The 15,633-nt window shown below is 39.9% G+C and overlaps 1 protein-coding gene across 2 annotated transcripts; it reads left to right on the top strand.

Moving 5' to 3' along the window:
- Positions 1–881: 881 nt before the first annotated feature.
- Positions 882–13,702, top strand: LOC119197169 (carcinoembryonic antigen-related cell adhesion molecule 5-like). Of its 2 annotated transcripts, XM_062565616.1 has the most exons (12): positions 882–1,169; positions 2,006–2,332; positions 3,334–3,606; positions 3,847–4,113; positions 5,748–6,020; positions 6,262–6,528; positions 9,896–10,168; positions 10,284–10,532; positions 11,149–11,263; positions 11,802–11,848; positions 12,060–12,100; positions 12,742–13,702. In XM_062565616.1, the coding sequence occupies exons 1-12, from the start codon at positions 1,124–1,126 to the stop codon at positions 12,967–12,969; spliced, it is 2,406 nt and encodes an 801-aa protein (XP_062421600.1). In that variant the 5' UTR covers positions 882–1,123; the 3' UTR covers positions 12,970–13,702. The 2 variants fall into 2 exon arrangements, with proteins under 2 accessions (XP_062421600.1, XP_062421601.1); XM_062565617.1 differs by lacking the exons at positions 5,748–6,020; positions 6,262–6,528 and having other exon boundaries at positions 886–1,169.
- Positions 13,703–15,633: the final 1,931 nt, after the last annotated feature.

Below are 15,633 nucleotides of genomic sequence, written 5' to 3'. Positions count from 1 at the left end.
CCAACAAATAAAAAGGGAGAAGGGCAGAGGAAGATCCCTCTCCCAAGATGTACAGAATGCAATAAAAGTAACTATACAGTAAAATATGTACAATTCATTAAATTCCTAAAGCAGAAATTATTCAAATATTGAGAGTAATAACCCAGGTGTACGCCAGACAACCATCAGCTATAACCACAATGAGCTATAACCACCATCAGACATAACCACCATGAGCTATAACCACCATGAGCTATAACCACAATGAGCTATAACCACCATCAGACATAACCACCATCAGACATAACCACCATCAGACATAACCACAATGAGCTATAACCACCATCAGCTATAACCACAATGAGCTATAACCACCATCAGACATAACCACCATCAGACATAACCACCATGAGCTATAACCACAATGAGCTATAACCACCATCAGACATAACCACAATGAGCTATAAACACCATCAGACATAACCACCATCAGACATAAACACAATGAGCTATAACCACCATCAGACATAACCACCATGAGCTATAACCACAATGAGCTATAACCACCATCAGACATAACCACCATCAGACATAACCACCATGAGCTATAACCACAATGAGCTATAACCTCCATCAGACATAACCACCATCAATGGAAAGATGTGAGGCAAGAAAGCACAAATAAAGTTAGTGATGTGCATTATTGTGAACAGCAATAGTAATGGGACTAATAATGGCGTTAGAAGCGGTAGGTGGCAGCAGGCAGGAAAGTACCATGATCCATGGAAACTTACGAGGCAAGAAAGCAAAATGAATGTAATGATATTTACCGATGTCCAATGCTCCTTAACACTATTCCACTCTGTATGACATGCATCAAGTACAATTGATCAATTAATTAGTAATGAATTAGTTATAAATATAAATGAATTGTACCATTAAATAAACTGTTGTATTCACGTCTCCTCGTTTACACCACTAGAGGGAAACGTCTGGTTACTGCAGCTTAGTGGGTTTGTCTCAAGATGCACTTTGTCACATCCGCTCTGCTTTTACTCACTCTATGCTTACAGCTTCTTGATTCTCACATTCATTAGGACTATCAAAGTTTAAGGAGTAACATTTCGCTCACAAAGGCAGATCAATGGATATTTTTCCTTTACTTTTTACGGTCGCTGTGGTTTTCACAGGTAAGAGCATTGATTTTGAAGTTCAATTGTCTCCTGTCAGTGTTCAAAAATGTTTTTATAAACTTTAAAAATCATTTAATTTGCCAGAAAGGTGTCCGGATCTCTTTTGTCATGCTTTTGTGACTCAATAGCAGCATGGAGAGCAGACCATATTCATAACTAATAGAAATACCTTAATGCCTGATCCATTAAATGTATTTATAATTGGGTTTAACGCCTGTGTTTTAGCAAATATAATTAAAAGAGTGATCAAAAGTGTAGCTTTATTGAAAAGTGTGTGATGTATTAAGATCCATCATATTACAGGTGGCTTTAATAAATAATCACCCCACTGGGATAAATGGCTCGATTTGTTAGAGCTTGTAATGGTAAAAATATATGTAACCCTTCAAATGTTTTATGATATGAACAGTTTATAGATTACAAGTGCAACAATAAGTTGGCTCACATGTGTCGGACGTAAACGAGTCTCTGTTGATGCCACCTGTAACTGGACAGAGGTGTAAGAACTGCTCTGCCCTGTCTGTCAGTCTGCTGAGCACGTAGCTCAGAGAAAAGACATGTTTGACTTATAAGACTAATTTTCCGATTATATGTGTAAATTTCTATGATTTCACATTAAAAATGGCATTTAGTTCAAATACTAAAGATTGAAACCATCCAGTGTTGCTTCATGACTTGTTTGTTTTCAATAATTAGACACCTATACTAAAATATTATGGAAATTGTTATTTTTTGTGTGTTCCTTTGGCATTATGGTACAATATGTAATTTGGCCGTTTCCTCAATTCAGCAGTGAGTTTCTCCTCAGACCTGTAATTAAATGTCTCCTCCAGGTTTGACCAAAGCAGCTGGTGTGCTGCCAGACGGTCCTCTGAACGTAGCTGTGGGAGAGACAGTGATGTTCAACACAACTCTGACTCCACCACAAACACCATTTCTAACAGTGAGGTGGAAATTTGGTGAGAAGAATATAGTCTATTACAATGTCAATGATGGCAGCATCACTGATCCGGAGTACGAGGGCAGGATCACTCTCTTCATATCTACTGCATCTCTGGAGCTCAGGAACGTGACTCCTAAGGACAGTGGACAGTACAGAGTTACCATTGTTCAAGGGGATGGACATATACTGGATGGGATCACAAAACTGGACGTACATGGTGAGGACATTTTACATGTTGCTTTGCATTTGGGTGGAGATGAAGCATGAGAGTTGGGTTGGGATGATTTTGCATAATGACATGAAAACTGTTTAATATTGAGACAAAAAAAAGCAAATCAACTTTAAGAAAGCTTTTCTTTTTTGTCAAACTAATGGTTCCAAAAGCAAGAATAAACTTTTTGTAAGTTGTATTTTCTTTCCAGATTTAGGGGTTGGTTTCCCTCAGATTATGACATTTCACCTGCCACTAGTTCAGATCACACCATCTGTGTTAATCACTGGTTTTAAAAGAATCTCTTGAAAGGTTTCCTGTTTGTTTTAGAATTGAATCTGAGATTTTAGTGCTCACTTTCATGGCATGTATGGGTGTGTTCCCTAATATGTAGACAAAATGTTGATCCCCTATTTGCCAGTTAGGGCCCTTAGATACTAAACATAAAACTAATGGGGACCAGTGCTTTTGCCATCAATGCCACTTTGGAAAGAACAGCCTACTGTGATTTGGCTCGGAGAGTCACTAACATATTTTAAATCACTTCTTTTCAAGTTCTTTTATTTTTATTTTTACAAAATTAATTTATTCAATATTTTATTGTGTTTAGTGATTACTTTATTTTCATCGCATTGTGACTCCGATCACTGTACGTTGTAAAAAACGGGGCTACCCTCTGTACCAGCTTTTAAATACACCTGTATACCAAACAATTATCCTGCCTTGCTTAGATTTTCACTTGTAGCTCTGAGAAAATTACAAAGACATTGATCAAGTTAAAAAATCCTCCACTCAAATCGCCTTAACGCTTTTAAATGTCATCATTCACACACTGATGACAGGAGCTACAATACACACGAGGCCACCTCGCAGTACGTAGCATTAACTCATCGTAGTAACTAACAGAGCTGGGGATCAAATCGTGGATCCTCTAAATGAACGATGACCCTCCACTGAGCCACAGTCATGTGGTGGCAAACATCCAAACATTCTGTTGTCATCCATAGTTCCAGTTTCTGGTGTCACGGCAACAGCCAGCAGCAGGGACTTGGTGGAGGACACCTCTGTCCTCCTGTCCTGCTCCTCCTCTGGATCCTCTCTGTCTTTCCTCTGGCTCAACGGCAGCTCTGAGCTTACAGCCGGTGACAGAGTTCAGCTCACTGACGGAGGCGCAACTGTCACAATTAATGTGACGCGCTACGACCAGGGAACGTTCAGGTGTCGTGTGTCCAACCCTGTCAGTGAAGCCATGAGTGTTCCAATAAACCTCTCCATCAGCTGTGAGTTACTGACCTGCATGCTCACTTCTTCTGGATGAAAAGTTTAGATGTAGTGAGGAATGGTCTTTCTTCTGAATTCTGTAACATTGGATTGTCCAAAGTATTAGAAACACATTTTTCAGCTGTAAGAATTGTTTGACGCTGACTTAATCTGTTCTATTTACAGACTTTTGATATTTTTTATTATGTTCACTTAACAAATGAAAATGCAGTTTTGCTTTTGTTTACCCCTACATGCAGTTGGCCCAGAAAATATTAGTTTGACAACATCTCCGTCACTTGACCACTATGTTGAAGGCTCAGAAATCAAGCTGATGTGCTCAGTTGAGTCCAGACCTGCTGCCCAACTTACGTGGTTTCTGAATGGAACCATGGTGACTGGTACTGAACCAGAGGTCAGTCTGGTGAATGTTAAGGAGAGCCAGAGTGGGAACTACCACTGTGAAGCCTTCAACATGAAAACTAAGAGAAGGATACAATCTCAGCCTGCAGCCATCTCTGTACTGAGTAAGTTTCTATGGAAGGTTTTGTTTGATGGATATAAAAATGACACAATGTACCTGTGATGTTATCCAATGACATCATCTTAAAGCTTGGAAATGCAGTTTTCTGGAGAAGTCAGAAAGACAGAATTAACAAAACACAGCCCTCCTCTTGCAGCTCTCCTTTCTCTGTGCTAAGCCCCTCCCATTAGACAGCAGCCGGATTATTGTGATGTCACAAGATTACAACATTAAAATTAACAACATTAAGTAGGAGTCATAGCCATTCTGCACATTGCTACACTCTACTGAACAATGTGACCAACCACTATATGTTTTACCCCCAGTGCATGCGGGCAATGATTAGATAACTGCAAACCCAACATGTTGGAGTACAGTACTATGATCCTCTCTCTCTCTTTCCATTGGCTGAACTGCAGCTCAGTTCAGCTCACTGATGGAGGCTCCATTCACTGTAGTCCATTTTACCCGCTATGACCAGGGACCATTCAGGGGTCACGTGTTTAATCCCCTGAGCAATGACACCGGTCATCCAGTAAAACTTTCCATTAACTCACTCTGAGTTACTTTTATAAAACGTGTTGATGAAATCCAGCGTTCTGATTGGTTGAAGCAAGTCACAAAGGGTGCATTATTGAGCGATAATGTACAGCAGCTGTTCACATTGACCCCAGGGTTCTATATCACTGAGCACTCAAAGTAACAAGTTAGCTTTTGCACGACCGTTAGTTGACATTTTAGCTTTTAGTTCGGTGGTGATCGCCAAATAAACCCCCAGAAATCCCACAAATGATCGTTTTGAGGCAACGTGAGCTTTCACAACCGGACAATTAAGGTGGACGTCGTGAGCGATGTGAATGAATGGGATGGTGCGGGACCCAATGTTGTTTACATTTACGTACAGGGACTATTTTTTCTCTAGACGCAATGTTTGGTGGCTACAACAATTTTGTGTTGAAGGGCAGCTATTTACTTACTATTCATAATTTTGCTGGTTATAAAGGCAATAAGGTACTTAAGGAAGTGCTTTATTGTCAATAATGTAACTGTTGTAGGGTTGCCGGTGTGTCATGCCTAACTACACCCATGAACTCTTACATTATTGAAGATGAAGCACAGCCTCTCGTACCTTATTACGTAATTAAAACACATTTGGTTTATTCATTAGTTTTTCTTGTCACATTATATGACTCCAATCCCTTATGTCACCACAATTTCAAAAAACAGGGGTACCCTCTGTACCATCTTTTAAACACACCTGTTTCCTCAAATACATTCCTACACAACTCTCCTGCCTTGCTTTGCTTTTCACTTGTAGCTCTCGTTGAGACAATCACAAAGACATCAATTAAAAATCTTCTGACCACTCAAAGCGCTTTAATGCTACATGTCATCATTGACCCACTGATGACAGGAGCTCAATACACATTGCCGCCTGCCAACCAGTAACTAACATTCTCTCACCATAGTCACAGCTACGCAAGCAATTTGGGGTAAAGTGTCTTGCACAAAGACACATTGATAAGGACACTAACAGAGCTGGGGATCAAATCGTGGATCCTCTAAATGAACGATGACCCTCCACTGAGCCACAGTCATGTGGTGGCAAACATCCAAACATTATGTTGTCATCCATAGTTCCAGTTTCTGGTGTCACGGCAACAGCCAGCAGCAGGGACTTGGTGGAGGACACCTCTGTCCTTCTGTCCTGCTCCTCCTCTGGATCCTCTCTGTCTTTCCTCTGGCTCAACGGCAGCTCTGAGCTTACAGCCGGTGACAGAGTTCAGCTCACTGACGGAGGCGCAAGTGTCACAATTAATGTGACGCGCTACGACCAGGGAACGTTCTGGTGTCGTGTGTCCAACCCTGTCAGTGAAGCCATGAGTGTTCCAATAAACCTCTCCATCAGCTGTGAGTTACTGACCTGCATGCTCACTTCTTCTGGATGAAAAGTTTAGATGTAGTGAGGAATGGTCTTTCTTCTGAATTCTGTCTACATTGGAGAGTCCAAAGTGTTAGAAACACATTTTTCAGCTGTAAGAATTGTTTGACGCAGACTTAATCTGTTCTATTTACAGACTTTTGATATTTTTTATTCTGTTGACTTAACAAATGAAAATGCAGTTTTGCTTTTGTTTACCCCTACATGCAGTTGGCCCAGAAAATATTAGTTTGACAATATCTCCGTCACATGACCACTATGTTGAAGGGTCCGAAATCAAGCTGATGTGCTCAGCTGAGTCCAGACCTGCTGCCCAACTTACGTGGTTTCTAAATGGAACCATGGTGACTGGTACTGGACCAGAGCTCAGTCTGGTGAATGTTAAGGAGAGCCAGAGTGGGAACTACCACTGTGAAGCTTGGAACAATAAAACTCTGAGATCGATACAATCTCAGCCTGCAGCCATCTCTGTACTGAGTAAGTTTCAATGGAAGGTTTTGTTAGATGGATATAAAAATGACAGGATGTACCTGTGATGTTATCTTATGACATTATCTTAAAGCTGGGAAATGCAGTTTTCTGGAGAAGACAGAAAGTCAGAATTAACAAAACACAGCCCTCCTCTTGCAGCTCTCCTTTCTCTGTGCTAAGCCCCTCCCATTAGACAGCAGCCGGATTATGGTGATGTCACAAGATTACAACATGAGGAGGTTAAAAAAAGGCCAATCCATCTTCTCTTTGAGAAGTGTCTTCCTTTTATTGGGTTGCTTTGCAATCTGTATTGCAAGTGATCGATTTACTTTGAGTTAAAATGTTGTGTCTGTTAGGTGAATGTGGTCGTGGCTGATTAAGTAAAATACATACATGTTTTTAAATGTAAACAACAGATATTATATAATAATCAAAGTAAACATTCCTGTGACGACATGTTCACGTCCACTTTGCATCATATCATTAAGTAGGAGTCATATCCATTCTGCACACTGCTCCACTCTACTGAACAATGTGACCAACCACTATATGTTTTACCCACAGTGCATGTGGGCAATGTTTCGATAACTGCAAACCCAACATGTTGGAGTACAGTAGAGCTAACCCTACTATGATCCTCTCTTTCTCTCTTTCCACTGGCTGAACTCCAGCTCAGTTCAGCTCACTGATGGAGGCTCCACTCACTGTAGTCCATTTGACCCGCTATGACCAGGGACCATTCAGGTGTCACATGTTTAATCCTCTAAGCAATGACACCGGTGATCCAGTAAAACGTATTACTTTTAGAATACGTGTTGTTGAAATCCAGCGTTCTGATTGGATGAAGTGAGTCACGAGGGGTTCATTATTGAGCGATAATGTACAGTTGCTGTTCACAGACCCCAGCGTTTCATATCCCTTCACACTCAAAGTAACAAGGTAGCTTTTGCGTGACCGTTAGTTGACATTTTAGCTTTTAGCTCGGTGGTGATCCCCGAAAAAAAACAGAAATCCCGCGAATGATTGTTTTGAGGCAATGTGAGTGTAGCAGATTGACTGGTCGCAGGTGGTTTCAATCACTTCATTCTCTTTGGACCAATCATGAAGTCACTGCATGCTATATAGGCGGGGGGTTTGACATCTTGACCCGTTACTCTTTGTTGCTGGAGGTACATTCCGCTCTGGGTCCTCTCGCGTTCGCGGCGCGCTCACGGTTGTGCAACAGGCTGTGTGTAGCTGTATGAGGGCGGCAGGTGTACGTGTGCGACACTCCCTGACTGGGTCGTAAAATTGCTTCGCCGTGCGCTGGTATCTGCACCAACCCCTCCCTTCCCTGCCACGCTGCTGTTTTGTCTCCGTTTTATTTGATTCCAACTACAACTTGTAGTTGAAGCGCCCGGATTTGTCGCTCAAAGTGTCGGGCAGGGCTGTCTGATTGCGACCAGAATGATAGTTTGCCTTCTTTTTGGGTCGCCTGTGTTTTGCTACTATGTATATGGAGTTTGTTATGTTTATGGGTTTATTTGTTAAACTATGATTTAAGTGATTTTGGTTTATATTTCTTTTGTCTACGTTCTAATGAAAAGACTAATTTTGTTGATTATATTGTCTATTGTCATAACTGGTTGGTAGGCTCTAGGCAGCCATTTAAGACACCTTTGCTGCCTAGATTTGCCTTGAAGTAGTTTTTGTTTATTTTTTGGTTTATTGATTTACTTTCCCTCCCAATAACTGCATGCTCTCTTCCATAGTTGCTGAGTGCCGAAGGTGGTGGTGTCGGTGTCCCAGGTGGTGGTGTCTCCCTCGCGTGTGCTGTGTTTTCCCCCGTTTGGTTTAATTTGAGTTTTGCTTGCTGTAGTGTGTGTTTGTGTGTGCACGTGTGATTGGGGTGATCCTTCCCTGAGACCCCACACCCCGTTGGCCCTGTCCCTCCACCGGTAAGGCCTCAGTACCTATTTTCCATATTTAGTAGGTCGGGTATTTTAAATGGTATTTTATATTTGATGTTTTAGTAATTGTAGTAAATAAAATTATTTTTATAACGGAACTACGTCTCTGGCTTCACGCATAAATCGAACCTGTGTGCTTTCTGCATTTAAATTAATTATAGTACGATCCCATTCTCGGGGTGAAATTCCCCGGGTGGCGTTGCCGGTGTCATCGGTGTCGAGCGGGCCAAAAAGGCGCTCCACACCCACAGAGTTCCACTCGCCACATGAGCTTTCACAAGGCAGCTATTTACTTACTATTCATAATTTCCCTTGTAACCTTATTAAAACAAACGCAATAAAGTACTTGAGGCAGTACTTTATCCTCAATAATGTAGTGTTCGAGGGTGTTAGGCCCGACTTGCAGGGGAGAACTTCCTGGCACAGCATGATGAGGCTTACTACACCCTCGAACTGCTACATTATTGAACGATAAAGTACAGCCTCTCGTTCCATATTGCTTAAATATGTGCAGATTCTTTGCACCATGTGCATGCATGCTTCAAAGTAGATGGCACAGCATGATGAGGCTTCACATAGGGAGGAGCTGCACGTCCCAGAAAATATTATCTTAAGAATATTTCCGTCACAAAACTATCATGATGAAGGGTCAGAGCTCTTGTCCTGTTTCTGTGGTTTCTGAATGGAGACTTGCTGTCTGATACTGGACCAGAGCTCAGACTGATCAACATTCAGATGAGTCAGACTGGGAAATACAGCTGTCAGGCCTTTAACAACAAAAAACTGAAACAATTTTTGTCTCTTATTAGGTACATTTTTGTTAGATTGTTAGTGACAGTATCGACGAGTCAGAAAGATAACACTTAAAGTAAGTGTGCACTTACAGTATATCAATTTGTATGGAACGAACTAACAAGAACAATGAACAACGATCAAAGAAAATCATTATACATTTGAGTAACTTGTGTAACTTGTGAATTGTGAATTTTATTCACCAAGTGGACAGAAACACAACTCCAAATATGACTTTGTATGTTCTGCATATGTAACCTAAATGTTTCCTACATTAACTTCAACAACGACAACGTGTCAATGTTGTGTTGATCTAATGCGACTAAAACATTGAAACAATGACATTTGGTCAAACTTAATCTGTCAACTATTTAGTCAATCATTAAAATAAGTAGCTGCTTTGATGTTATTTATTGTGTGAACTGACTTTAGTCAAATCAAATCATTTTTCTAAATTATAAAATGGTCGAAACTGTGTTTAACAGTCTGTTGTGTGGACAGAGTGACACTCGACATCTTACAAAGTCATCACGTCTGCGTCTTTCAAGTTCCTTTAAAATGATTTAGTCAGATAATTCACAGTTACTTTTCTTCCTGTTCCTCATATTTTTCATTCATCTTGTTCCCAACAGAGAGAATATCAGGTGCTTCTATCACATGGGGACCAGACCTGTCGATTGAAGGGAACTCTTTCAACTTGTCATGTGACGCTGCTGGCTCGGTGTTCACCAGAGAGTGGAAGAAGGATGGAGTAAAGCTGACTCCAGATGACCACCTGTCCCTTCAGGAGAACAACAGAGTTCTGTCTATCAACAGTCTCAGCAGAAAAGACACCGGAGTTTATTTGTGTAACGTCATCAACCCCGTGAGCCAAGAAGAAGCAGAATACAGGATGGTTGTTTTCTGTAGGTAACAAACTACACATTTAATGTTCAAAATGATTACTGCCTTAAATCACAGTGGAATAATTAAATATTTAGTTTAAAGCTGCTTAAAGAACTACAATTGCCTGTTTTTCAGATGGACCAGAAAATGTTCAAATCCATGGTCCAAGTGACATTGATTTGAAAACAACCTTAACATTAACTTGCTCTGCTGAGTCCGTACCTGCTCTTTACACCTGGATGCTGAACTCCACAGAGATACACAATTCTGCTGTTTATACCAAAATCAACACTGAACCTTCTGATAGCGGCTTCTACACCTGTGAAGTGATGAATAATGTAACTGGGAGAACATTGTCAGCGGTCCATGGATTGTCTGTCACAGGTACCAAGGTGTTGTTGATTACAGATTTTGTTGATAATCTTATTAATCTTATTATTTTTCTGCTAGCACATGTAGTTGTTTTTATTCACAGCTTTCTTCTATCTTCTTTTAATGTTACTCATTGGCTACAGTTTGGTCAGAGATTTGGGCTGTTTTCGGCTGTGATCGCATACTATCACATTGCACACCCTGTGTGCTGCAGCTACAGTACAAAGACATGCAGGATTGGTTAATTAGTGACTTGCAGGCGTGTGAATGTGAGAGTGAAGGGTTGTCTGTCTCTATATCGGCCCTGCTATGCACTGGTAACCAGTCCTGGGTGTTCCCCGTCTCGTGGTAGCTGGGATTCACTCGTAACCAGTGGAGAAGCTGGCCTGAAGCCGAGATGAGCATAACGCAGAGGCCGTCTAGTTTCACCTCAAATTGTCATCAGTACCAACATATGTGTACGAGCTAAAGTAGATGTACATTAAGGGCCTTACCAATGTAAACAGTAGTTGTCACTGAGCGACTGTGGAGTCCAATAGAAATGGTTGTATGCTTTGTATCGCTGGGCGAATTAAGACACTTGCTGTGGTTTCTGTATATAAATCCTGTTCTTATCCCCTGTTGTAAGTGAACCCTACAGACACACCATCAACATGTTCGGCTGGTTGCATCGCTGGAATAGTCATCGCAGTTTTAGTCGTCTTAGGAGCAGTTTGCGGAGGGATCTTCTTTTATTACAAAAAGTGAGTGGAAAAGATCTTTAAGAAACTACCAGCGAGCTCTTTTTAAATGAATAAAACTCAAGATTATGTTAAGGTGACCACTGAGTATTATTATGTTTGGACCCAAAATCAGAGGCCCGACGGGATCTGCATGACAGCAGAGTCACTTCACGGCACAGGAAGAGAGCAGACAGACAATATCTTTGAACTTTGATTTTCAACAAAGCGTCTCTTGCCTATGAGCTGCTTTTATTATATATTCCATATAAATGCTAAGCCCGCCTTCATTATGGACTCTTTATTGTTATTTCACAATGGAGCTGCAGCTTGGCACTGTTTAACTTTACTGAGTAACATTAGGCGTTGTCTGGTATAAATATTAAACTGTGCTGGATTATTTAAGATTTGAATTCCCTCTTTAAAACAGAAACAGATTTTGGACTCAAGTGTATATGGAAAAAAGAGAATGTCCACAATATCATATCAATATTTATATAATTATGGGGCAACATTTCATATAATGCCGATCTACTGTTTTACGCATGAACTCTCTCAACAGAAAACTGGCAAACAAACACTCCACCAGAAGCCCGACCACTGCAACAGGTATGAGAGAATATAAACTATACAACATTATCTACTCCCTTCATTAAAGTAATAAAAGCCATGATTTTGCCCCAAGAAATAATGTACAGGTTCAATCAAGAAGACTTCTTCACAATCATTACTTGCGACTCATGACTAGAATTAGCGTTGTCCGCTCTGCAAACAGTGAGCAACAAGTCCTTTATTCTAAATCATTTTCTTGTATTTGAAGGAGCTGAAGGGCAGGACAACAAAGCATGCACAGGAAGTCAGGTAAAAGTCAACCAGTATTAACCAGATAACCGATATAAACCAGCAGTCTGTACTTCAAAGTGTGTTCAACTCATGACCAGAGCATCACTGAACTACCTGCCTACGCAGTTCTATATACAGCGGTTACTGATTGGTAACTCCTCAAGGATTTATCAATCATATTCACGCAGGGGGAGTGTTTAAAGCATGTAACTAACCACAAACATGGGCCAGTGTACTCTGAGCAGATTGCAGTATTTTTTAAACAAAGTTTTATACGGTTAAAGTCAAAGTTAAAATTAAGACTAAGAAAAAATAGTGAGAAGCTGGAAAATCACTGACTGAGTGAAAATTCAAACAATGAGAACTATGATATCATTGCATTGATTTGCATTTTGCTTTTTGTATTTAGCAGTTTAAAATGGGTTTCCGACGTTGACTTATTTGTATTTGCTTCACATTATTTTACGATCCGCTCACTGAGCTTTCATTAGTCAGTGGGCGCTTCTTTCATGTGGATCTCCTAACTTGAATGCCTGAGGTCGGAATGTGTTTACATTTCAAACAATGCTAGTTTGGGGAAGTGTTACTGCTAATATTTCATCCGATGCAATATAACTAAATGTAACCGTATATTTTCATCCTGACTTTGTTGTTTCCAGGACGTGAACTACGCAGATATCAATATGTTCCACAAAAAACAGGGTGGCACAGTGCAGCTCGGGGTACAGCCTGACTCATCAGGATATGCCCAGTTTAGAGCGAACAACAATCCTCCAACGGCCTCCACCCCTCCCACCTACGATGCCCATCTGCAGCGGATGAAGAACAGGGCTCCTCAGCCTCCTTCTAACGTCTCACAGGTTTACGCTCAGATTCGCAAGAAGTGACCACACTGGATGTGACGGACTACATGGAGGCCACAAGCATCTGATATGTGGTCATGAAACACTCCCCTCTCAGTTCTTCGTAGATGACTCATTCTGAACTGTGTTTACCATGTTGATGCACTTTGGCAGTGGTTAATAATCCACCAGGCTCTAACAGCCGTTGCCATGACTGAGGTCAGGCGCCACAATGATGGCCTGTACGTTTGCATTTGACACATAATAGCTTTGTTTCTTTGTTTGTTCGTGTACAGTCAATGCAAAGAGGTTTGGTGTTTTTACATTCACTGCGCATCACTAACTAAACATATTGTTAATTAACATTCTGTAATTTTCCTTTCAGTGGCATCTATGAGGTTATTGACCCACCCTGAGCTTGTTCATTTGTCAGTGCGAAAGTGTACTATAATGACCATCACATAAAATATTTATGGTGGTTCAAAGGAACATTTCAAAGATAAATAGACAAATACATCTTTGTAATTGAATATTTAAAGTTTAACGTTTTTATCCCTGCTGTCACTATAATACAATATGCTAGCATGCAGAGCAATAACAAAATTAAGTTTCAAGTTTTACTTGAACAATAGAAGAAACACAAAAAGAAAAAAAAAATAATCAAAAGAAAACACATGAACATTTATATGCTTAATATCTAGGACAATAATAACAATAATGACCGTAAGTCTGGAAGATCTTACGAAAGGGAAATGGAAACTATTTCCAGTCAGGACTATCTCTTTTCCAACAAGAAATTATCAAAGTAATTCAGATTACGCTTACGGTACATGTCAATAAAAACTGCTCTTTGATCAAATTATATGATGCTTTGTTTGACCTCAAAGGCCTCAAGCCAACAGGGAACTTCTTCAATGAAGTGAAACATTGCAAGTAGAACATATCTGTATTTCCAGGCCTTAGAGGAAGTGTGTTTGCACATGGAAGGTTTTTTTTGTTATATAAAGAAGGACACAGTGTTTGATGAGTGCACGTTGAGGTTAATACAGTAGTTGAGTCTCAATTATATCATAAAATAATATCCAAATCCAAACCCGTTGAAAAGGCGACACAGTGAGCGCAGTGAGAGTCGGGTTGGACATAATCGGCTGTAACTCACTGTGGAGCTCGGTGAAAATCCAGAGGAGCCACCTGACCCTTACACGTTGTTTTTACGTTGTTATGAAATAGATTTAGTATATGAACAGTGGTCATGATTGCATACGTTACCACAAGAAATCCATGAAATTACAAGCGTCTTTCTCTATCAGTAGTAGATGTGTATTTACAGAGCAAGGCTTCAGATTGACATCAATGCCATCACACATTTTATACACAGCCTCTATTTTTAGTTTCACCCCTTTCATATGAAGAGGATGAAGCATCTCAAGGTTTGCTTTGGCAGATTTCCCCTCCCCCATTAGTTACTCATTAGTGGAGATCAAACTCCATGTGAGCTGCACACATTGTGGATTTCAGCTGCATATTACGGAAGGATTTGTAAACTAAATGCTTCCCACTTTCATCCCTCTAACACAAAAAACGTTTTAAATAATCAGATTCTCACATTGTTTTGAATATTATAATATCAAAAAAAAATGTGATTTTTGAATCCACTTTTTTTAGTTTGGGGTTTGACCTTTTGAAATAAATGGACTGGCTACCATACCTAACACAATCTCATATTAAGGCTTTGGTATGTTTAGTGGTAGTTTATGGAGGGATGGTAATTATGTTTTTATATAGTGAATTGTGAATTGATGATTTGTTTAGCAGTATCCACTTCATTACTTTTTGTTTAACCTAACTGCAACGTTCATTTACTGTGATCTGATGTGATTAATGCATGACCTTAGAAAGAAGGAAGTGAATGTAACTACAGTAGTTTTTTTTATAATTTTATGGCTCATTCTGATGATGAAATTTGCAGACTTTGCACATGCCAATAATAACACATCACGTTGAAGAAACTGAGTCTTATTCTACAAGTTTTTTATATAATGTTTGAAAGGATTATTGTCTTAGGTCTAAGGTCAATAATGGATCAGAAAGTTATGTTAAAGGAAGATTCTGTGTTTTGAAAATCTGAAATGACCCTACTGCTGCAAAGTAGTCGGTTTGCTATTGAGAATCATTGTATAATTTGTTTAATCTTGGCAATAACTGTTTTCAAACAAACTTAACTAAACTAAAAAGGAGGAAGGAGTTTTCATTTTGAGGAATGACAGTACTTAAATTACTATAATAAATTCAGAGTACACTATGATGTTATGTTGCTGTGCCAACCCAGTGCCATCACAAAAACTCAAGGTATAAAGGTAATCTCCCTTGTTCTCTTAAATCTCTTAATTTAACCCTCGTGAAATGTAAGACTTGGAAAAAAAAACCACGGAAAAAACCCACCTGTAGCCAGACAACGTTTAGTTTAGTTGTCATCTATGATGACTAAGTAACTTGTATGTAATAAAAGCCCATCCTTACTTACATGTTGTAATGATAAGACCACATGCCTGAGGCAATATAATAATGGAGATAATGAAAGTTAAGAGATCGGAGTAGGAAATTATATTTTGGGGATTTGAGGAGGAGAGGAGCACAATACCACAATGTAAAGCTGCTTTATTATTAAATTTACAATTTCTCAGCAGACGCTGCTGTATAAAACAACAA

Source organism: Pungitius pungitius, chromosome 11 (assembly GCF_949316345.1).
Source record: "Pungitius pungitius chromosome 11, fPunPun2.1, whole genome shotgun sequence".
NCBI lineage: Eukaryota > Metazoa > Chordata > Actinopteri > Perciformes > Gasterosteidae > Pungitius > Pungitius pungitius.
This window is presented reverse-complemented; position numbering and strand designations above follow the sequence as displayed.